We start from the raw sequence: 21,697 nt of genomic DNA, 5'->3' as shown, positions 1-21,697 counted from the left end.
TAGACAGATACAAAACGTAGTATATCAAGTGGTGATAAGAACTATGGGAAAACAAAGCTGCAAAAGAGGGTTGTTTAAGGGAGAGAGGAGTTGGAATATTACACAGAATGGGTAAGGAAGGCCCTTGACTGGAAGCTAGAGAGTGGGGTACATGAGTAACTAGAAACGGTGAACAAATGCTAGAGAAACGGGGGAGGGGTAGTCTGGCCACAGAATGTATTAGAGGCCTGGGAGCGCAGCAGTTTTGCCTACGGTAGGATCCTAGGGATTTTCTCTTCCGTTCCGAGTGAAATAGGAACGAAGGGCATTTGAGCAGGAGAATGGCGTGGCCCTGAAAGCAGCACCTGGATATCATGGGAGCTCACAGCTGGCACTCGACCCTGCCTCTGGATTGGGAAAGGCAGCCTAGGATGACCTCTGATGACCATCAGGTGTCAGCTCGCCAGTGCGAAGGCCATGAAATCCTCCTTCAAGCAGAGGGAACAGTCCAGCACCTTCCTAGAACTAGGTAGGACTAGAAAAGACCCGAAGAATCTGCAGTGGTTGGAGAATAAACGGCAAGTCCAGTGGGCAGGTTAGGGAACGGGCACCTCTGGTGGAGAGCCTGTACCTGGCGAGGAGAGCGCCAGGCGAGACTACAACTACCACAGTGCTCAGCGGCACGACGTCTACGCGGCCCGGCCGCAGCCAGCCAGCCACTGTGCGCGGGGGTCACGTGAGCGGTGGCACGTCACAAGCGTCGGTCAGGTGGAACTGCGGGGCGGGCCAACAGACTGCGGGGCCGGTCGGTGGTCTCGGTGTTATCTCAGGTCCCACCGATCCGACCCCTGCCGTCGCTGCTGCCATGACGGGGCTAGCGCTGCTCTACACCGGGATCTTTGTGGCCTTCTGGGCCTGCATGATCGTCGTGGGTGAGCGGGGCTCGGGCTGGCTGAGCTGGCCGGCTGGGGCGGGGGCAGGTGGCAGCCAGAGCCGGCCCAGCGCGGTGCCCTACCGCAACATAGGCGGCCGACCCCGGGCGGGGAGAGCCACACTGGCCCTTCCAGGGTCGTGACCGCCGGCCCCCTCTTGTCCTCGGGCCGCAGACTTGGGCGCCCTGCTTCCTCTTTTCTCTCCTTGCCCTCCCCCTTCACAGCTTGTTGGGTAAACAGCGACTGGGCCGGCGGGATCTGGCGCGGCCTGGACGCAGCGCTTGTACCTCTCCCCCCAGCCCCCGCCCGTGGAGGGGCTTGGTGTCGTAGAGGAAGACGGGTTACCTAGGGAGTGGCAAAGAAAAAAAATGGAGGCCTGGGCGGAGGTGCTGTTTCGCTCCGGGATTCTTCTTAGATGTTAGAAGTGTCAGGCAGTTGGGCAGTGTTTGACTAGGTTGGGGAACGTTGTCTCAGAAGTGCAACCCTTAACTCCTTTCCTCTTTGCTGCAGGAATCTGCTACACCATTTTTGACCTGGGTTTCCGCTTTGATGTGGCATGGTAAGGGATTCTCCTAGGAGCCCTAGCCCAGCTCTTCAGACACACAGACCTTTGGGAAATAGGAAGTCTGTCGATGCAGCGTCCAGGACTGGTGGGCTGGAGCTGGGTTGGTGTGCTCTCCCCAGCGCTGCCCTTTCCTGACCGCAGCCGAATCGCGTTCTTCCCTATCCCCACGCTAGGTTCCTGACCGAAACTTCTCCCTTCATGTGGTCGAATCTGGGCATTGGCCTAGCGATCTCCCTGTCTGTGGTTGGAGCAGCTTGGTGAGTGTTGGGATGGTGGGACTAGTGAGTGGGAGCCTCTGAGTCGTGGCCCATGGTGTCACTGGGTTCTTAATCATCCCGGGGACAGTGACTACTTGGGGGTTCCTTTCATCTGTTTCTTACCCTTCCTCCAGGGGCATCTATATTACCGGTTCTTCCATCATTGGGGGTGGGGTGAAAGCCCCCAGAATCAAGACCAAGAACTTGGTTAGGTAAGTCTAAGGGCTTTGGGTTGTCAAAACAAGCTGTGATGGAGGTCTGGTGACATACTGCCTCCTGACCAGTCTGTCGTCGTGAGTCAAGGAAAGGCGGCTGGGGATTTTCTGAAGAAATGGCTGATTTCCTTCTCACCTCTTTTCTCCACCCCACCCCAACCTTTACCATTACTGTTGCCAGCATTATCTTCTGTGAAGCTGTGGCCATCTATGGCATCATCATGGCAATTGTCATTAGCAACATGGCTGAGGTAAGAGAAAACCAGAGGGGAAGGCATCCATCCCGATGAATCTCAGTGGGGTCTTCATTTTGAGAGAAAATGTAAGAGCAATGGGCTTCTGTCTCTAAAAGGAGAGAATGGGCCTGTGCCTTGGCCTCAGAGATTCAAGATCTTGATCTTGATCAAGTCTTGATCTGCACTCATTTCCCTTTCTAGGTTTAGTAAGATTCAAAACACAAAGATGAGCATGAAGTGGGATGGCATTGGATCAGTGCGGTACCGAGTCTTGGAAGTGTCTCGGCAGCCGCTCTTCACCAACATCACGGTGGACATCGGACGGCCCATGTCGTGGTTCAATCAAGGCTGACACTAGCGGATGAAGGCCCTCCGCGCCCTTCTGATGTGGAGGGTTGCCTGCCAGAGGACTGACCTACAGCCTGTCTGACAGCTGCTGGGGGGCGCCCCCAAAGACTGTGAGCTGTTTTCTGAAGGTCTTAATAGACAGCCAGCTGCACCTAGACGTTTCAGAACCGACTTTGAGGGGCTTCTGGGCAAACCCCTCTTATGGCCCTCTCTGAGGTCAATCCTTCTTCCTGCCCTACTTCCCCAGCCCAAACCTCCTCACTGTTAGGGTCAGGCCAGCCCCTGCACTGCCTCGCGGAGTGGCCTGGGCTAGGTCACTCCACCTCTGTGCCTCAGTTTCCCACCCCCCCTGAGTCCCCTAGGGCCTGAAAGGTGGGAGGATTTGACTAGGGGGCAGTGTTTTCTTCCAGGGGGAATTCTCAGCTCTGAGTATCCCTCACGCTTCCAGGGGAGGGGAACATTTTCATTCAACATGGTAGGGAGCAAGCTTTGGTAAGCCACCTACTGAGGAGTGCCCCCAGGAGGGGGCCAGAAGGGGTGCTGCGTTTCATGGGATCATGGGGTTGGCCTTTGCATGGGGGACAGGTCGGGCTTGGATCCGTCAATGGTTCTGGCCTCTCTGCCTTAGAGAGGAGGCAGAAGCCCCAGGGCCTGCTCAGTGTTTATATGTTGCTCAGAAACTTGTGTGGGTGCTTTAGTAAAAAACGTTAATGGAGCAGCTCTGTGTCTGTTTGCGAATGGGATCTGGTTCGTCGAAGCAGCCAGTGTTGGGGGAGGTGAGCTGACCAGGGCCATCTTGGGACTTAATAAACGTGGGAGAAAGTTTATCTTGACGCTGCCTTCAGGCTAGTAGGAAGGTAAGGAAATAATGAACCTAGCAGGACCAAATTTCTCAGTTCTACTTCCTCCGAGGTAGAAAGGTGTCCCGGGGTAAGCCCAAATGTTAGCTGACTACCGCGGGCAGGGCGGGGCCTTTCTCGAGGACGATCCTGGGGCTCGGTGGTTTCCCAGGTGACCGCCTCTTGGGAGGGAAGAGGCTAAGGCCCGGTTCCCACAGCTTGGTTTTCCCCAGAGGTGGTCAGGATCCCGGCCCCGGGAGGGTCGGCCCGAAATTAGGCCACTAAGAGACAGCACAATTCCAGTGTGGGGACTAGGGCAGAACAAGGCGGGGCCTCGAAGTCAATGGGCGGGGCTGGGTGGGCGGGGCTCTGGTCCGGAGCAACCTTCGGTCTCCCAGGAAATCTAGCACTCTGACCTGCGGTCAGTCCGTCTCATAGGTCTGAAAAGGGAGCCGCGACGCAGGCTGGCCATGCCCTGGGACTCCCCAGGACTGTGGGAGCTGGTGGAGGAGCATGTTCCACTCCCGGAGCGGCCTGAAGTGAAGAGGATTCTGGGGGAGGCAGCGGTGGATCTGAGCCTGGAGTTGCGAGAGGAGGTGGGAGTCCGGTGGGTGGGGGTGGGTCGCATTCCAGGCAGGCCTACCCTACACCCTACAACTCACGAGATCTCCCGTCTCCACCAGGTCCCTAGCTCTATTCGGTGATCCCCCTAACACCTTGTTTTCACTGTCTGCCCTTTCTCTCCCGTTTGACTTCCCCCAACCCTGACAATCCCCCCAACACACATACACCCACCTCCTCTGCCCCAGTGGCAAGGTGCCCCAGCTCTCCTTGCAGGTGGCGATGCTAAAGGCGCTGCTCCAAGAGTTTCGATCTTCTCAAGCCTCGGGATCCCACCTGGTCTCTGAGTCTCCCTCCCTTCTGGCACCACCACCCCTCCTGAGAGATATCATGCGCCAAGAACTCCGACAGTTGCTCCAATGCCTCCGCTTTAAGGCTCTCTGTGAGGGCAGGTGGGGAATCTTAGGCCTGGCCACCTTATCCGGACATCAAGTGGGCTGCCCCTGATTAAGAGCCAGTGTGGCCTTTCCTGTGGTTTCCTGAGAGGAGGCCCTCAGGTCCCTTCATGCATGTTTTCAGGGACCAGACCCAGGCCTGGGCCCAGTATAGTCCCAAGGTCCTTCGCTTTGCCTTAGAGGAGCCCAGATGTGATCCAAGACAACAGGAACTATCCCGGATGAGAGCTGGTGAGCCCAGGTAAAGTGATGATAACGAGGGGGGCTCTGCCCCTGCCAGGTGCAGCGGACCCAGTTCGGAGGAGGAGTTCTCATTCTGGGGCTGGACACTTGAGAGCCACATGTAATAAGGCTGAAGTACTGAGGGAGCACCTGCCCAGCTTGGAACAGGCAGAGCTTGTCGGGAGAATGATCGCTCAGGTCTGGGTCCTAAAGTGTGAGGAGCAGTTTTCCAAGCAAATAAAGGGGCGAGGACTTTTTGCAGGCAGAGAGAGGCCATGAGGCCATGTCCAGTGAGCAGTTCTTCTCATGCCTAGTGAACAAGATTGAGGACTGGACCAGAGGTACATAAAGAGCTGAAAGGAGGGGATAAATGACCTTTTCAGCTGAGGACAGAATGAGATAAATGAATGGGCTCATGTTCATAAGTAGTCTGTACCAATTTCTTATTCAAATCCCCCTGCAGTCCTATAAGCTGAGCATTGTCCCCAGTTTTTAGACAGGGAAAAAAAAAAGTCTCAGAAAGATAAATAATTTCCCCGAGGTCACACAGGGAAGGTGGTGGAACCCTTGTGCAAGCCTGGGCTCTGGAACTATTGTTTGCACTAAATTATGTTGCCTGTGTGCGGAAAACAAAATGACCTAGAAGTGGCATTTATACCCTGAAGGACTAGAATGAGCAACATGGAGGGGGAGATGTTAACTTCACCTGTCAGCAGCTGTCACAGGGACCTCGGTGTCATCAAGGACCAACTGAATGTGTCTGGCATCGACCAGGTTGCCAGACACCTGAGGTGAGGCCTAGGAGTACTTGAGTATGTGTAGATTAGGGATAAGACGACAGGGGTGGACCTTCAGGGGCTGGGACTGCCTGAAAGAGAGTATGCAGGTAGGTAGACTGTCGTGTGTGTGTGTGTGTGTGTGTGTGTGTGTGTGTGTGTGTGTGTGTGTCTGTCTGTCTGTCTGTCTGTCTGTGGTGGGCACTGTCACAGTACCAGCAAGTTGTCAAGTACAGACCAGGAGGGGCCAGGGCCCTAGGCACAAGAGGAGCCAAGGGAGGGTTATAAGCAGGCGGTGATGTGGAGGCTAGTGGAAGCAGGATGAGCCACAGGCTCAGTGCCGGGGTACAGAAGAGCAGAGTGCCTGCTGGGGTGCAACACTGAGGTGACTAGAAATGGTGGGCGCTGGAAGGCTATACCTAGGCAGTATCCAGAGGACAATATGGCCTGAGAATGGAGGGGCTGGTGTGGCTCCTGGTGGTTCTGGAGGTTAGGGCCATGTGACGGGTTCAGCTGGGGAGGTCCTGCCTCACAGGGTCTGGCTGTTCATGCTCCTATCTAGGAGCCTCCTGGAGGAGGAGTGTCACATGTTGCAGAGAGAGGTCTCTGACCTGCAGGTGAGCACAGCCCTGAGCCTTCCCCCAGATTCCCTGCTTAGCAGGGATCACGCCTGTGTGTCTGTGTACCTACATGCATGTCAAGGTTGTGTGAATCCTACACCCATTTCTCATGTTTCAGAGGCCATGGTCACCAGTTTTAGACTAACCCACTTGACAGCTCCAGGTCTCTGGCCTCCTCTCTCCAGTGCCCAGCTACCATCTTGCTAAGCTTGGCTTTCCATGGCCTATGCGTTCATGATGGTCAGGCGGCAAGGCTGCATGGTCTTGCTCCTGGGCCCTACACTAGGGCTCTTGGTCTCACCTTTAGGCAGGGTCCCTGAACCGGATCTCTCCACAGCACTGTCTGGAAATGGAGCAGATGCAGTCTTGCCAGCCCTCCAAGGCCACCCTAGAGCCCACCCTGGCAGGTAAGGACCCCAGGCAAGCCCCCAGGGAACCCTGCCCCTACCTTTCCCTATACTATACATACCCTGGAGGAGCCAGGTGCTGTCTCAGCTACACCTTTCCTCAGAGATAAAGGAACAGAAGGCAGCCATGGAACAGGAGCTGTTACAGGTCTCTCTGGGACCTTCCTGTGTCTCTGGCAAGCACAGGTACACCAAAACACAGGGTGGGCGGGCAGAGGGTAGTAGAAAGAGTCAGGTCATGGTCACCTCACAGCTACTCATCCTGTGCAGGCAGAAGCAGCTGAGGTCTATTCCGGGCCTCAGACCCTTTCCTTGTCTCTACGGCTACATGCCTACACCTCCTTCGGAGCGCTGCCCCCACCCTCAAGGTCAGGCAACCACTCAGCGCTGCAGACGGCAGCTTCGATACAGCTATTGGGAAGAGCCAGCTTCCACATCAGTGTCCAGTGCGGCCTCCCAGGCTCCAACCTGAAGGGCGGGTCACAAAACAGGCTTCTGCCTCTGCTGTACCTTGCCCATCTGTTGTTACCTCCGGCTGCCACAGCTCCTACTGGTTTCTGCTTCATTCTCAGATGAGCTCACAGTCCCCACAAAGCTGTGTGTTAGTCTGGTCCCAGCCCCACCCCTTGCCAGGTCACTTGTATCTAGGACCGAGTGGCAGGACACCTGTTCTAGTCATCAAAGCTTCTGGCCCCTCTCCTCCACTCAGGCCTCCACGGGGGCTTGGCAAACAGAGGTCCCATCCCAACCTGACTTTTGTCCCCAAGGGACCCAGACAAAGCACAGCAGCAGCTCAGAGACAGGAATAGAAATTTCATTAAAATCTATGGACTTTAAAATCCTAGTGGTGCACAATGGGCAATGGCGGGCGGCACACCGTTATTGCTACAGAGGATTAGAGGTGGCTTGGCCAGGGCTGTCACTGCAGAGAGCACAGAGGACGGACAAACAGACATTGCAGGGCTTGGGAGAAGGAGCTCTGACTGCAGAGGTGGGGGGGGCACATGGACTGGGGCCATTTGGCACATTGAACAGGGGTAGCACATCTGGGAAGACTGGGCCTTCAACCTGGTGGAGGGTGGACAGGGAATGTCGTGCAGGGTCCCCTTCCCCAGGGCTCCGGGCTCAAACTTCTCAGTAGGAAGTCCCCTCTCTTTCTCTCCATAAGTGCTTTGGGCAGGCTGCTGGGTCACAGCCTCTGCTGGCTGGGCCTGACAACCAGGGCTGGGACCAAGGGCAGAGTCCCTGGAGCAGCCAAGTGAGGTGCAGGCAGGCCTGGAAGACAGACTGGACCCAAGGCTGGGGTAGGGGGTGGCAACCACAGGTGATCCCGTTTTTACAAAAATAATTACACAGACAGGGCCGGGTGATACAGTCTAAGTAACACTGTGAGCCCGTAGCCCCTCGCCTTGTCCCGAGCAGGAAGATACAGGTGCAGAGACTGCGATCCGGAACACTGGTCATGAGGCTGGAGGGTAACAAGTGGGGTGTGGAACCAGAACCTCTTATGCCCTAGTCAAACAGCTCAGGGCAGAGTATAAGGGTATCAGAGGCCATCTGAAGCCTGGCAGGCCTCTGGGGACCTGGCCTGAGACCTCCTCCAAAGTGCTTTGGACACCCCCACCCCAATCCTCCCATCGCTTTGCCACCCCAACTGCTGTCTTGGCATCCAAAGGACATGTAAACACTGGGGACATGAGCACAAATGTCTGCACTAGCAGTGGTGGCCAAGGTGACAGCAGCTTGGCCAGGGCATGATGGGGCAGGCGGTCACACCTGTCCACTGCCTCCCCAGTCTCTGTGGTGGGAGCAAGGGTTGGGGATGGGGAGCCTCTCCCCTTGCAACAACTGTGCTCATATCCGGGAGTCCTGGAGGCGGCTGGAGCCATTACTGCCCACCATAGGTATCTGGGCCTTGTCTGGGTGCAGCGGCTGGACCTCAAAGCCATCTTCAGGAGAGGGGGCTGTGGTGGGGGCATAACGCCCAGTCCGATGCTCCAGGAGGGCCGGGCCCCAGTCTCTGCTTGGCTTTGTGGCATTTTTCAAACGCTGCAGGCAGAGGGCGCAGTGAGAAGAGTGAGTCAGAAGAGAGCCCTTAAGCTCAAAGTGTCTCCACTTAGCCTGGCTGCCCAGCCCTTCAACACGCCTCACCTGAAGAAGTGTGTCCCCATCTGTGCGGCAGAGCTGGAAGAGCGCATACAGCGGGATGCAGATGACGGACGACAAAGCCATGAGGAAGCCGATGGCCACGGCCCAGCCCGGGTACTGGTAGTGGTTGTAGGTGATTGGCCGGTACTGGATCACCGTGAAGATGAGAATGAACTGCGGAGGGTAGAGGTGGGATGGTGTGAGGCTGGCCAGAGCCCCTCCTGGACCCCAGGCTTGGGCGCCAGGCTTGGGCGCCAGGCTTGGACCCCAGCAGTAACCCTTCCTCTCTGGATTCCCAAGGCAGTAAAAGGGGTTTTGGTCCGGGCAAGGGCAACTTGTCAACCCCCCGAGTGGAGAAACAGGAGGGACCCACCCCCAGGGAGTGGTTGGGCATGTAGACCCCGTAAAGGGAAAAGAGGTGTTTCTGCCGGAGTCCTGAACTTGCACACCACCTCTGGAGAGCAGTCATTTTCTTCTCTTGAGAGAAGGCAAATTCTTGGCCTTAGGCTTCAACTCTGCCAGATGGCCTGTTAACTCGCTGGCCACAGTGTCCCTGCCTCAAGTTCCCACCACACCCAGCGTTTCTTCCTACCCCCTCCATTCATTCTGCAGACACATCTTCACATTCCTGTCAAGCCCTGAGCCGAAGCCACCTCTTTCAGGAAGCCTTTTTGGATTTTCTGCCTCCTAAAAGGCTTCTCCATAGCACTTCCCACTGCTTTCCTCAGAACTACCTGGCTTCGTATTTCCCACAGTCCTGCGAGCGCCTAGGATTGTGTTAACTCTGGATCCAAGGTGCTTTGCACAATCTCATTTATCTACTTGAGCTGATTTGTGCCAGGAGATGTGGGGAGTTGGGGGGGATTGAGAAGCAGGTCCTACCTCACTAAGACTGTGTTAACAGTGACATTCAGCTTGAAGAGTGTCCAGAGGCTAAAAATGCTGAGTGTCAGGTAGTAAACTGACTGAAAAGTGCCTGAAGCTGCAGCCAGCACAGGATCTAAAAGAAACAGACCTGGCCACACCCAGAGGGGCCCTGTAGAAGGACTCAACAAGCCTCTGAGCCTTTAGGGGCGTCCTGGAGTTCAAGTTCCTCTGACCTTCCCCACATTGAACATTACTTTGTCGCCCTGGCTAGCCTAAAACTGCGTAGACCAGACTGACCTCAAATTCAGGTATTGGCCTGCCTCTGCCCCCAGGGGGCAGGGTTAAAGGTGAGCGCCACCACACCTGGCTTGGCTAAGTCTGATGTATGTGAAGACAAATTCCTTCATTGGACTTAGGGAGGGAAGGATAAGGTTTGTCAAGAGCTTCATGGGCACACAAAGCCCCAAAGGGAACATGAGTATGTCTGCATAGCCTGGATTCCTTTCCTCCCCTTAAGGTACTTCCAGCCTGGCTTTCTGGCACTGCCTGCTTCACTGCATCTCTACTCCTAGAGGACTCACAGGACCCAGGCCAAGGCCCTTGGTGGGTGACCCCAGGTAATAGGAGGGTACGTCCTGGTCCTAGGCTAATGCCACACCCCCAGAAGGCATGGTGCTAGGCACTGGCTTTGGCCCTCTCTGGTCTGTCAGCCTTGAAAGGAGACTTCCGCTCCTCCTGTCTCAGTGCTGGGCCTGTGGCCAAAACTGTTGCCCGTGCCAGGCTCAGGAACATCCCACACCCCATGTGGTGGAGGCCTCAGTCCTCCAGGGGACTCTCTGCAGAAACATGAGCTAGTGTGGAAGCCTGATCCAGAGCTCTCCATGATTCTGAGGAATTGTGGAAGACACGGGTAACTCTGGACACTGCATTACACTCTGTACAGTGACTGAGTGGACACTCTGACCCTCTTATATAGTGACTATTAAGTCATCAGCCCATCCCCCTTCTCACCTCAAACCAGTGGTAAAATGAGCCAAGTTTTAGCCCCCAGGCCATTCCTCCTACAGCATGGTTTGGTCCACATAGGGTTCTTGCCCTCATTAAACGTGTGGCAGTGGGCCTGTTTAACATCCCTATGCCTTAGCTTCCTATCTGTAGGGTGGAGATAACAATAACCCAGGGTTGGGAATTTAGCTCAGTGGTAGAGCGCTTGCCTAGCAAGCACAAGGCCCTGGGTTCAATCCTCAGCTCAAAAAAAAAAAAAAAAAAAAAAAGTCTTAATTATTTGCCGGCCAGTGGTGGCGCACGTCTTTAATCCCAGCACTCGCGGGAGGCAGAAGCAGGTGGATCTCTGTGAGTTTGAGGCCAGCCTGGGCTACCAAGTGAGTTCCAGGAAAAGGCGCAAAGCTACACAGAGAAACCTTGTCTCAAAAAAAAGCAAACAAACAAAAATAACCCAGAGAAGTTTTGCTTGAGTTAACTCGTAAACAGGGTCAAGGAAGGGACTGGCTCCTTGCCTTGCAGAGGACCCTGCCACTAGTGTAGCGCTCTGATCAATGTTCTTGGAAATGGGGATGCTCCCTCCAAAGCCAATCAACTTCCCAGCCTTGGAGGCTCAGAGCTGACCAAACTCCTAACCCTGCACCAAAAGGTCCTGGAATGCCCAGGAACGCTGCCACATTCCCACACATCTACCATCTATCTCCCTGCTTGCCTCCATGAGGGTCTGTGGTGAAGACAAAAGCCCACCAATATCAGTAACTCCTGAGGCCCCTGGGAGGCAGCTGGGCAGCAATACCAGGGAGTGAGGCCATGTCCCTGAAGCTGCTGCAGTTCTGAGTTTCAGCACTGGCTTCAGGCAAACAAAGGACTCAATATCCCCTTCCTAACCCAAGGCCAGGGCCTGGCGCCTCCAGTGTGCACACATCTGACTATCCAGCCTTCTCAGATGCCCAGAGCCAGAGCTGGATAGAGCTCTGGCTGGGTGGATGTTTGCCTGCTCTCGCCCTGCTAGTTCCCAAGAGGACACTTGGCCAAGGGGCAGTAGGAGCAGGGAAAACCCCTGAGGGACTTACAAAGATGATAGCTGGGGACACAAAGCGCCAACAGATCTGGAAGAAGAGGGGCGGCGGAAACCCCAGCATCATCTGGATGTCCTGGAAGTAGTTTCTGTGCCCTGGAGAGACGAGGGGGTCAGCAGCCCAGCAGGATAGAGTGGGCCAGTCAGCGACCGGGACACTCGAGGCCATGGAAGGGTGGGCACTTACCATAGATGTACATAATGGACACACACATGATGCAGGAGATGACAACCAAGGAGAAGCTGGCTGCATAATTGTCCATCAGCAGCAACCAGTAGATGCCTGCCTGTGAGCCAGTGGGCGGATGAGCCAGGGTGCCACAGGCCAAGCTACCCACCCATTCCCCCAATGCCCTGGCAAGTGCAAATCCCCTTCCCCACCACATCTCCATCTTACCTGGCTGGTAAGGGGTATGCCCAGCAAGAAGCCAGCTACGGCCACACCCAAGGTCACGTAGGTCTTTTTCTGCAGAATCCACTCATTCCCCACCTCATCCACAATGGCAGTGACGAGGGTCTCTAGGAGGCAGAACTACAGGCGCAGCCATCCGAATAAGGACCTGCCCTCTGCCCCAGTTCCTCCCACCCAAGCTGCCAACGTAATACACATGCGCATTTGCCCATGCACACGCACGTACACAAACACGAGCGCACACGCACGCTACGTACCTGAGTTCCCAGCCCCAGCAAGATGAGCATGAAGAAAAAGAGTAGGGACCAGAGCGGGGAGATGGGAAGCAGCGTGAGGGCCTCAGGGTAAGCTACAAAAGCTAGCCCAGGGCCGTGGTCTGCCACTCGGGACACGTCCACACCCAGGTGATTGGCCATGAAGCCTAGGATAGAGAAGATGACGAAGCCAGCATAGACACTGGTAGCACAGTTGGTGATGCTGATGATGACGCTGTCCCTGAGGAAGAAGAAAATGGGACAGTTTAGGAGACCTGGCTTGCTTCCCTTTCCTCAGTTTGGGCCAAGAGAAGACATGGAGATAGGATATTCTAGAAACACAGGTGTCCATTCCGGGTCTTTTAAAGTGAGTCCAGGGTTCCTGACCCCCTCATCCGCTCATCCCCCCTCTCTGGCCAGCTCTTTGCTGTCTATTCTCATGACCTACTGGAGATACAGGATTCCCAAGGTCACGAGTACAGGAGGTCCCCTATAAGCAGCAGACTGCAAGGGAGGCAGGGGGTGGAGAGGACAGAAAATGGGGAAGCCTCCAGGCCGGCAGGGGGCGCTCACCGGTAGCAGTTGTTGTGGAACTTATTGTAGGACGCCATGGTGATGAGGCCACCCCACGCACAGCCCAGGGAATAGAAGATCTGAGAGGCAGCATCCCCCCACACCTGCGGAGAGGATGGTCAGTGAGCCCCTGCAGTCAGAAGCCGGATCGCCTGCCCTCTCCCTAGTTCCTTGGGGCCAACCCTCCACATCCCACCTTGGCCTCCAGGATCTTGTCCCACTGTGGGGTCAGGTAGTACATGACACCCGTGAAGGCTCCTTCCAGGGTTACTCCACGAACAAACAGGATGGTCAGCACCACATAGGGGAACGTGGCCGTGAAGTACACCACCTGAGATAAGACAGGTTCCATGGACTCCTCTAGAGCCCTTTCCAGCCCTCCTACTACCTCCTTGACCACAGCCACTACGGGCTTTGGTCCCTCTTCCTCTCCTGTGGCTCTTCGCTCGTTCGTTCGTTCGTTCGTTACCCCTCAGACACCCACCAACCCAGGAAGGAGAGGCAGGGGGGAGCAAACCCTGCCTGGGGAGGGTACTTGCTTTCCCTGAAGACTTGACTCCTCGGATGAGGCAGAGGAAGACGACCACCCAGGAGACTCCAAGGCAGCCTAGGAGGGGAAGCCGAACCTCCCCAAAGTTTCCAATGTCATCAGACAGCTTCAGCACATACAGCCTGGGGAGGGGGAGGTGACTGTCAATGAGGACCAGCGTCTGCTGCCCAGCAGCCGAGTCTCATGATCTGTGTCCCACAATGCAAGGTCCCAGAAGCCTGCTTGTGAGAGAATAGGAGCGTCTTTGGGGACCCCAGCCCTCTGCCCTACAGTCCGTCCTGGGACTCTCAAGGGCTTCAAGAGGTCAAGTTAAATTTAAGCTAGTCTCCTCTCCTGGGGCAGGGATTGATGCCCAGTCCCTGCTTGGGCCCACCCTAGGCCCTTCCATGTACACTCCACACTTTAGAAGCACCTCCTCCAGGAAGCCTTCAGAGAGACGTATACCATAATAGTCTGCTTCTTCCTGGTCCTGGGGGAAGGGGGAAGAGAGCAAGCAGGGGTGCTATGGGTAGGAAGAACACCGCAGAGTGGATGGGACACAGGGGTGGGGTGGGGGAGCATGGAGATGGGGGTGGAGGAGCATGGGGATGGGGGAGCATGAGGATGGGGGTGGGGGAGCACGGAGATGGGGGAACATGGAGGTGGGGAGCATGAGGATGGGTGGAGGAGCATGGGGCTGGGATGGGGGAGCACGGGGGTGGGGGATGGGGGAGCACGGAGGGGGGATTCTGGGGGGTGGGTCTCACCTGAAGGGAGAGCCAGGATGAAGGCTTCCCTAAAGAGGTGAGGCTGGAATTATGGTGTGAGGACATGGGTGAAAGGGATGGTGGGAAGAGCAGGCCTGCACAGGGCAGGGGGCCAGGAGCTGGCATGACCAGCCTGGGCATGTTGGTTAGCTCAGGAAGACCAGACAGAGCAGGAAGAGGAGACAGGGAAGGAACAAGGGCAGCAGATGGGAAGGGGCCTTGTTCTAAGAAGTAGTGGAGGCCAGGTTGAAGGATTTGTTTCCTCCTGAGGGCAATGGGAGACCTCTGAGGCTTTTGTTGTAGAATATTCATGCCTCTCTGTGGCCCCAAGCCTTGCACAGCTCTAGGCCCTATAGGAGCCAGTGTCTCCGGCAGGCCATTTCTCTCCCCTCTCCGCAGCCTTTGCTGCACTAGACTTGGTTTTCCGCAAACATGTTAGCCTGCTCCCACCCCAGGGCCTTTGTAAATGGCTCCTTCCCCTCCCGCTCCCCCAGAGATCTATGTGTACGCATGGCCCTGCGCCACCCTGGCGTCTTTACACGTGTGGACAGATGCCGTGTTTTACACTATATCCCCGTCTACGATATAGCTGGGTTTGTCCGTGCAGTCCCTCCTTCCTCTAGCCTTTATTCTGACAGCCACTTCTCAAACGGGTCTTCTTGACTACACAGCTTAAAATTCGGCTTTTACCCCATCCCAGTATGCCCCACTCTGCGTTCCTCGACAGCACACATATCCTTCTCTTGTTCTGTTTATTTTGCCATTGATAGTCTGTTGGCTTTATAGGAGACGAGGTCTCATGTCACCCAGGCTGGTCTTGAACTCACTGTATAGCTGAGGATGACCTTGAACTTATGATCCTACTGTCTCCTCCTCTTGAATGCTGAGTTTATAGGTGTGTGCCACCTTGCCAGGTTTTATGTGGCACTAAGGATCGAACCAAAAGCTCCACGCATGCAAGGAAGGTACTCTACCAACTGAGCCTTTTTACGGCTTTTGTCCTCCATCATCTATGTTGGTGGGAGCTTTTGTTCACTTTGTTCATGGCCATACATCTCCAGTGCCCGGCACTGAGAGATACTCAACTCTTTGATCTTGAGTGAATGAACACTGTGGCAAATGGGCTGGGAGGCTGGAAGGAGGGAGCCCAGATGAACAGTCCAGGCTAGCGGTGAGAAGGAAGAAAGACACCTTGAGCCTCTGCTTCCTCATCACAACAGAGGTCAAACACAGGCTCCCTTCCTTCCTCTCCTGTCGCTGGAGACTATCAGCCTAGCTCCCATTGGAGGCTGTCCCCCCCCCCCCCCGTCTCCCCCCCTCCCCCCCGCCCTGTCCTCAGCTATATACACGTATCAGCTCTCAAACCTCATACAGACATTTGAATGTCTTGGGATGGGATATGACTCTGGGTCTTCATGGAACAATGCTGTCAGAGCTAGAACGTGGTGTTTGCTTGGCTGGCCTACCTAGCAACCCAAAGGAGACTTCCGCTGCCTCCTTTTGGCTTTCAATTTTCCTCCCAGGCCACCCTTCCCAGCATGGCCTGCAGAGGGTGCTGTCTGACTCCTCCCTCTACTCAAGTCTCCCAACCGTCCACATCAGTATGTGAGACTGGCATGGCCCTCTCCTGGCTCAGCCATACAGGAATCAACAGACAAAGCAGCAAAGCTCAGGAGCCATGAGACACTGAGGCTCCAGGTTCCCTTTGACCCTGATTCCCTGCCTTCTCCCCCTCACAGAATAACATAGAAAACAATTTTGTTGGCCCACTGAATTAGACAGAGGCCATTCATAGCTGAAGGCAATGGACTGGGGCTCCTGGTAGCCTAGGCCAGGCCTGCCTGGGTTTCCTATGTAAGACACTGGTGCCGGCAAGGTGGATCCTTCAGAATAACCACAGGCTCCGTCACTTTGTCGAAAGTGCCAACAATCAAGTCAAGAAACCCTTTTTCATTTTAAGGATTAAAAAAAAAAAAAAAAAAAAAAAACCAACTTTGGCTAATTACACATGCTAAAATGGCAATATTTGATGTTATTTTTATTGCACCAGTATGGCATTATTGTATTGGGAGTGCAGAGCTTAGATGGTTAGCTGGGAACCAAGGAATGAATTCTAGCTTTATTTTAGGTTGTACTGTATTTAGTTTTTTGTTTTGCTTTGGACCATGTGCTTTTGAGATCAAACAATTAACCTCAGAGCATTTTGGGATGCAACTTGTATTTATAAGTTGGCTTTTGACATATGACCTCTCAAAAATTATCCTGTCTTTTTTTCCCTCTTTTTTTTTTCTTTTTTGAGACTAGGTCCAGTAGGTAGCATAGGCTGGTAATTATAATCCTCCTGCTTCAGCCTCCCAGCTGTTGGGATCACAGGTGTATGACCACACTCAGCTCTTCCTCCAGATACCAGTGAGACCCTGTCTAAAAAAATTAAAAAAAAAAAAAAAAAAAAAAAAAAAAAGGCCAGGCATGACCTGAGCTTTTAATCTCAGCATTTGCAAGGCAGAGGCAGTAGGCTCTCTGTGAGTTCAAAGCTAGCCTGGTTCTACATAAGGAGTTCAGGCCAGCCAGGGCTATATAAGACCCTGTCTCAAAAAAATAAAAATAAAAATAAATAAAATCCCCAACTTCAGATACATAGCGATCTTATTTCCTCGAGCAGACAGTAACTGTCTTGAGAAGGGAGACCCCCTCTTCCAGTTCTTCACAGGTCACCTGAGCACTTGCTACTGACTTCTGGGATTTATCCCATGTCACCACATTTCACCTCTGCATTAATGAGGAAGAATTACAGCTACCAGATTTGAGGGGAACATTCAAACTCAGAGAGGTCTGGGGACTCCCATGAACACACAGTGGGCCAGTGGCAGAGCCAGGATTTGAGAGGTCAGCACGACTACGACATTGGCATGAGACACTGGGGTGGGTGAGGGTGGAGCTGGGATCAGAGTCCACTCTGTGTCAGGTGCTGGCTGCCACGGAGCCGAGAAGCCTTGTCATGAGCTTAGGGTTTGGAAGGAGTTCTCAGACCAGCGCAGAAGAGTATAAAACAAGTCTGGGAAGTGAGTGGAAGGGAGAGGGAGGGAGGAGGGGTGGCCCAGAAACCTCCCTTCCAGATTCTCTCACTTTAAAGGATTTGTTTGTTTGTTGTTTGTTTAGGTGCTAGACATCAAACCACGGATGACCTCACAAGTGCTGGGTGAGCTCTGCCATTGAGCCACACCTCAGCCTTCCTCATCTTTCTTTTGGCCTGCTTATTTCATTCATAAAATGGTTAACTACATACATCATGCCACCTTTCAAAGGAACATTCAGGACTAAGGAGGCTGGCAGAGCACCACTGGCCGAGGACCCGACAACAGCAGAGCCGAGGCAGGCCTTGAGCACACAGCCCAGCTACCTCCAGAGCTGTCCGGCTCCTTAACCTCGGGATGCCAGTCTCTAAATCTGAAAAGGGAGCTAGTAAAACCTATCAGAGATAATGCACTGGCACACAGTAGCCAGTAACAATTCCCCGGCTCTTCTTTCAACAGTGAGGCCTAGGCAGTTCTGGTCTCCTCTGGGATCGAGGAATTCAACACAGGGCCTCTGTCACTGAATGTGTGTGTGTGTGTGTGTGTGTGTGTGTGTGTGTGTACACCCACCCACCCCCCCCTCCCAACCATTGCTCGCTCGCTCGCTCTCTCTCTTTTTTTTTTTTTTTTTTTGTTTTTCGAGACAGGGTTTCTCTGTGTATCCTTGGCTGTCCTGGATCTCACTTTGTAGACCAGGCTGGCCTCGAACTCACAGAGATCAGTCTGGGTCTGCCTCCCGAGTGCTGGGATTAAAGGCATGCACCACCACCGCCCAGCTCATTGCTCTCTTTAAGGATCATTTCAGAACCAGACCTGTTGATGCTGGTCTATGATCCCAGCCACTCTGGAGTTTGGGCAGCAGAATCACAAGTTCAAGTCCAACCTGGGCAACTTAAGTGATACCTTGTCTCAAAATAATTAAAAAAAAAAAAAAAAAAAAAGTAAAAAGAAGGCTAGGGATATAGCTCAGGGGCAAGGCACCTGCCTAGCAAGCACAAGGATGGATGTGGGGCGGTGTTCAATCACCAGTATAGGAAGGGGGGGTATCTTTCCAGGCTTTCCAGGGGGTGGCAGCAGGGAGCCACCAGGGTTAGAAAGAGCCCATTAGGTAGGCCTGGCACAGCCTGGCTGTCCCCTCAGTGCATCTAGGCAGATTCTCTGACAGCTATTCCCCACTGGTTTCACTGACTAAAGTCTCCAGAGCTTTGCCCCCGAGACCAGCAACACTGTAGCATCTGCTCAGGGTGAGGAGGGTAGGCAGGATTTGTGCTTTTGGGAGCTCCAGGGAAGTTCATCTTCTGTCTTTCTGTCTCGGTCAAGCTGTCCAGTGCACATCACGCCCCCGATGGACAGTTACCCAGAGCCCTCTGACTGGGTGTGAGCTCTGTCTTGCTCTCTTTCCTGATTCCTCTCTGAAACTGGCCTGTCGCACAGCTGCTTCTTTGGAGTCTGCACTTTCAGGACTGGTCTGAGAGGACCTGCTACAACTTCAGTGTGCCTGAGGCCTTGTGCACCTCACCTTGGCCTCCACTGCACCACAGAGAAAGCGTCAAGCTTGCAGGCTGCCACAGAAGCCGGTGCCATGTGAAGCACCCCTGCCCTTCTTGTCTCCTTTCTCACCGTCCCACTTGTTTCCAATCTCCACTTCAGTTTGCTCCTCCTGGTTCTGCTCACCCATGCACATCTCTCCCAGTTCCTCTACTCCTCTCTCTCCCATTTCCGGGCAGCTATGACCACCTCCTCTCGTCCCCATCTTACAGACTGCATTTCCTGGGGCAGAGGCTCAGGACCATCTTACATATGCCACAGGCACAAGGGCCTCTAGAGCAGATGCCACAGAAATTTGTAGAATGAACAGAAGGGACCTACCTCCTACATCCAAAGATCCTCTGCTCCGGGACTCTCCAGTAGGCCATAGGAAGAATACCCTACTGTGCCCTCTATCTGCCAGCTGGGACAAGGTGATCCTGACACCTCCAGTAGCAGCCTCCCTTCATCGGGGCCAGAGACACTAGTCTCTTTGTCACCTCTGAACAGAATGGGTCTGGCTGTCCTGGCATCCCTGGCCTAGTGAATGTCCATGGCTCCTTTTGTTCTACGGTATGAAGTGGAAGCTTAATTCTTGTTAGTTCTCTATCAACACAGCGCCCCTTCAAGGCCACCTCAAAGCCCACAGATCTCTTCATCCACGTTAGTCTCAATGGAGTAGGCTCCTCACAGCCTGGAGAATAACCTCCAGTCCTTGGGACCCTCTCTCCCTACATGCTATCCCCCTGGCCCTTCCTGGCCTCTGGAGACTTCAGATTTCCAGAGCCCTCCTCTAACTGCTGCTCTGTAAGGATTCCCAGTTCACCTTCAAGTCTTCCATAGCCCTCTGTACGTCTGCCATTTTACCCACCTCTACCCCCTGGGCAGTAGGCACCAGGTGCAGATGATCCAGGCATGGCTGCCTGGTGGGGACAGAGAGAGCTGAGGGCCGCTACCAGGTCCCCCTGATCCTGTGTCTACCGGGAGCCTTACCTCCAGTACTCCTCGCTGGGGCTGGTCCTTTGCAGGGTATAGTTGAACAGGTGAGAGAGATTGGCAGACAGGGCAGTGGGCTGGGAGCCATTGGTGAGGTTGGAAGCATCCAGCACACCGGCACAGTCAGGAGTGTTCCAGGGGTTATTGCAGTAAGCCCAGGGCAGCACGTGTGTCATGGATGAGAAGAAGTAGTAGAAGGCGATGCAGATGACCACATTGTAGTAGATGCCGATGTATGTGGACACCACCATCATGCCATAGCCCACGCCTGGAGGAGAAGCGCAGTGGGCATTGAGGGAGCTGCTGACTTATCTAGCTAAAGGTTCCCAAAGGCCCAAGGGGCAGTCTTTGTCGGAGAGCTACAGAAGGGAAGGCTCCAGCCATGATGAGTCAGTGGAAGAAAGGAGTTTGGAGTTTGTGTATATACATGGAGGGAAAGAGGGGGCCAAGTAAACATGGATCCCAGCATGCGTTCATGGCCTTGGCCATTGAAGTCAGACTTGGGATAGCACTGACCTCCACAGGGGATATTCATGTTTGTACAGATGGATAAGCCAGCGTCCGTCCGTCCGTCCGTCCGTGTGTGTGTGTGTGTGTGTGTGTGTGTGTGTGTGTGTGTATAGTGGTGTATACACACGCACATGCATGCACAAGCATATACACATATATGCATGTACACACCCCACCAGAACCTCACCTTTGAACATGGGGCTGATCCTCCAGACCCCCAGGCAGCCCTGGCTTGCAAACTGGCCGAAGGAGAGCTCCATGAAGAAGAGAGGGATTCCGCAGAAGATCAACATGATGAAGTAGGGGAACATGAAGGCGCCTGGCAGGCAGGGAGAGGTCAGGCTCAGGGTGAGCTTGGGGAATAGCTCCCTGAGTTTCCTCTCAGAACCCACAGCAACACCTCTGTGCTTCACTAGTACTGAGACACAAGTGTGCACTACACAGAAACCCAGGGGGCTGAGGCGCACTCCCCAGAGCTTTGAACTTGACAGAGGCTCCCAGGAAGTTTGCTCTGGAGAAAATCCAGCTCCCAAACTGCCATGTTGGGGTAGGATTTGATGGTTTAAACAAATGATTTCACAAAAAATAATTAATTAAAAAAAGAAAACAACTGGGATCCTCAAAGATCTCTGCACCATCTAGGGGGTTGTTGAAACATCGGGAGCTAAGGCAGGGAACCCAGGAAATCCGAGTCTTTTCTCTACTTCTAGCCTCCAAGGAGCCGGCTGGCAAGATCAGGCTGCTAGGATCTGAGGGGGGCCTACACTTTAGGCAAAATGTGCCTAAGCCAGGGATGGCCAAAGACCAGGGCTAGAGGTCAACTTCTTCCTGGAGTGGCGTCTGTGCCAGGGAGACAGTGGCCCAAGCCCTGGTGAGTGGGCCCTACCAAAGTAGGTGGCCCCTGCCCTGTGCCCACTGGGTACCTCCCCCGTTGCGATAGCAGAGGTATGGGAAACGCCAGACATTGCCCAGGCCCACGGCATAGCCCACGCTCGTCAGCACGAACTCGATCTGGTTGCTCCAGTTGCCCCGTGTGAGGTCCTTCTTGGTGGCCTCGCTGGGCACAGCACCATTCTGTGGGGACAGGAAAGAAGCTACCATCAGAAAGGCATCTGTGCCCCATGTCTGACCCTTTGCGTCTCCCCTAGTGGTTTTTCTTTGGACCACCACGTCACCCCGCCACATACCCTGGGGCTTCCTCTCTGCTGGCAGGAGTTGAGGGCAGGCCTGGCAGAAGAAAGATAGGCACAGCTGCCACATGGTGCCCAGCCCTCAGCATTCTACGCCAGGTATAGCAGCCCACCTAAGGAACTATTAACAGCAAGGAACGGGACACTGCGGAGAGAGCCTGAGCCAAGAGCCCCCTAACCCCTCTAGAACCCAGCCTTTCCTCTCAGGCTAAGGACCTAGGAGCAGCTGAGCCTCATACCAAGCAGCCAAGTCAAGCTGGGCACAAAGAGGCCTGTGTCCAGACAGCTACCCCCCACCCGCCGCCTACCACATCACCAGGCTAAGCACGCTGCCCATGGGCAGTTAGTTGGTGGCTAG

General features: G+C 54.4%; 3 protein-coding genes across 6 annotated transcripts in view; 2 read left to right on the top strand and 1 right to left on the bottom strand.

Annotated features, from left to right (window-relative positions):
* Window positions 1–725: 725 nt before the first annotated feature.
* On the top strand, window positions 726–2,238 carry Atp6v0b (ATPase H+ transporting V0 subunit b). The gene is made up of 5 exons (XM_036178603.1): window positions 726–911; window positions 1,422–1,470; window positions 1,650–1,733; window positions 1,868–1,945; window positions 2,130–2,238. Exons 1-5 carry the CDS (start codon window positions 845–847, stop codon window positions 2,236–2,238), a joined length of 387 nt encoding a protein of 128 aa, XP_036034496.1. The 5' UTR covers window positions 726–844.
* Window positions 2,239–3,754: 1,516 nt separating this feature from the next.
* Ccdc24 (coiled-coil domain containing 24) lies at window positions 3,755–6,951 on the top strand. Of its 2 annotated transcripts, none has more exons than XM_036177695.1 (8): window positions 3,755–3,967; window positions 4,209–4,384; window positions 4,512–4,628; window positions 5,275–5,400; window positions 5,948–6,002; window positions 6,343–6,412; window positions 6,517–6,598; window positions 6,683–6,951. In XM_036177695.1, exons 1-8 carry the CDS (start codon window positions 3,842–3,844, stop codon window positions 6,882–6,884), a joined length of 954 nt encoding a protein of 317 aa, XP_036033588.1. In that variant the 5' UTR covers window positions 3,755–3,841; the 3' UTR covers window positions 6,885–6,951. The 2 variants fall into 2 exon arrangements, with proteins under 2 accessions (XP_036033588.1, XP_036033587.1); XM_036177694.1 differs by having other exon boundaries at window positions 6,313–6,412.
* A 254-nt stretch (window positions 6,952–7,205) lies between these two features.
* Slc6a9 (solute carrier family 6 member 9) overlaps window positions 7,206–21,697 on the bottom strand; it is a 34,780-nt gene continuing 20,288 nt past the window's right edge. For 2 of the 3 annotated variants that reach the window (XM_036177692.1, XM_036177691.1), the window contains 12 exons: window positions 21,073–21,223; window positions 20,337–20,468; window positions 19,637–19,907; window positions 13,286–13,418; window positions 12,943–13,077; window positions 12,747–12,850; window positions 12,177–12,414; window positions 11,905–12,039; window positions 11,695–11,794; window positions 11,503–11,603; window positions 8,564–8,734; window positions 7,206–8,461 (listed from right to left, as the gene is read on the bottom strand). In XM_036177692.1, coding sequence (XP_036033585.1) covers window positions 8,267–8,461; window positions 8,564–8,734; window positions 11,503–11,603; window positions 11,695–11,794; window positions 11,905–12,039; window positions 12,177–12,414; window positions 12,747–12,850; window positions 12,943–13,077; window positions 13,286–13,418; window positions 19,637–19,907; window positions 20,337–20,468; window positions 21,073–21,223 — 1,866 coding nt within the window. In that variant the 3' untranslated portion in view covers window positions 7,206–8,266. Of the gene's footprint in view, window positions 8,462–8,563; window positions 8,735–11,502; window positions 11,604–11,694; window positions 11,795–11,904; window positions 12,040–12,176; window positions 12,415–12,746; window positions 12,851–12,942; window positions 13,078–13,285; window positions 13,419–19,636; window positions 19,908–20,336; window positions 20,469–21,072; window positions 21,224–21,336; window positions 21,545–21,697 lie in introns of those variants that run through there. The other variant, XM_036177693.1, reaches the window with a different exon arrangement.

This window comes from Onychomys torridus, chromosome 2 (assembly GCF_903995425.1).
Source record: "Onychomys torridus chromosome 2, mOncTor1.1, whole genome shotgun sequence".
In the NCBI taxonomy this organism is placed as follows: Eukaryota; Metazoa; Chordata; class Mammalia; order Rodentia; family Cricetidae; genus Onychomys; species Onychomys torridus.
The sequence above is the reverse complement of the archived record's forward strand: the minus strand, read 5'-3'. Positions and strand labels throughout refer to the sequence as shown.

What these genes read in the sequence shown, in the direction of transcription:
- Ccdc24 (XM_036177694.1), top strand. Translation starts at nt 3,842, where the DNA reads ATGCCCTGGGACTCCCCAGGACTGTGGGAGCTGGTGGAGGAGCATGTT. An exon ending in GCCTGGAGTTGCGAGAGGAG is followed by an intron (nt 3,968 to 4,208) that starts GTGGGAGTCCGG and finishes CTCTCCTTGCAG; the next exon opens with GTGGCGATGCTAAAGGCGCT. An exon ending in CCTAGAGCCCACCCTGGCAG is followed by an intron (nt 6,413 to 6,516) that starts GTAAGGACCCCA and finishes ACCTTTCCTCAG; the next exon opens with AGATAAAGGAACAGAAGGCA.
- Atp6v0b (XM_036178603.1), top strand. Translation starts at nt 845, where the DNA reads ATGACGGGGCTAGCGCTGCTCTACACCGGGATCTTTGTGGCCTTCTGG. An exon ending in GGCCTGCATGATCGTCGTGG is followed by an intron (nt 912 to 1,421) that starts GTGAGCGGGGCT and finishes TCTTTGCTGCAG; the next exon opens with GAATCTGCTACACCATTTTT. An exon ending in TTCCGCTTTGATGTGGCATG is followed by an intron (nt 1,471 to 1,649) that starts GTAAGGGATTCT and finishes TCCCCACGCTAG; the next exon opens with GTTCCTGACCGAAACTTCTC.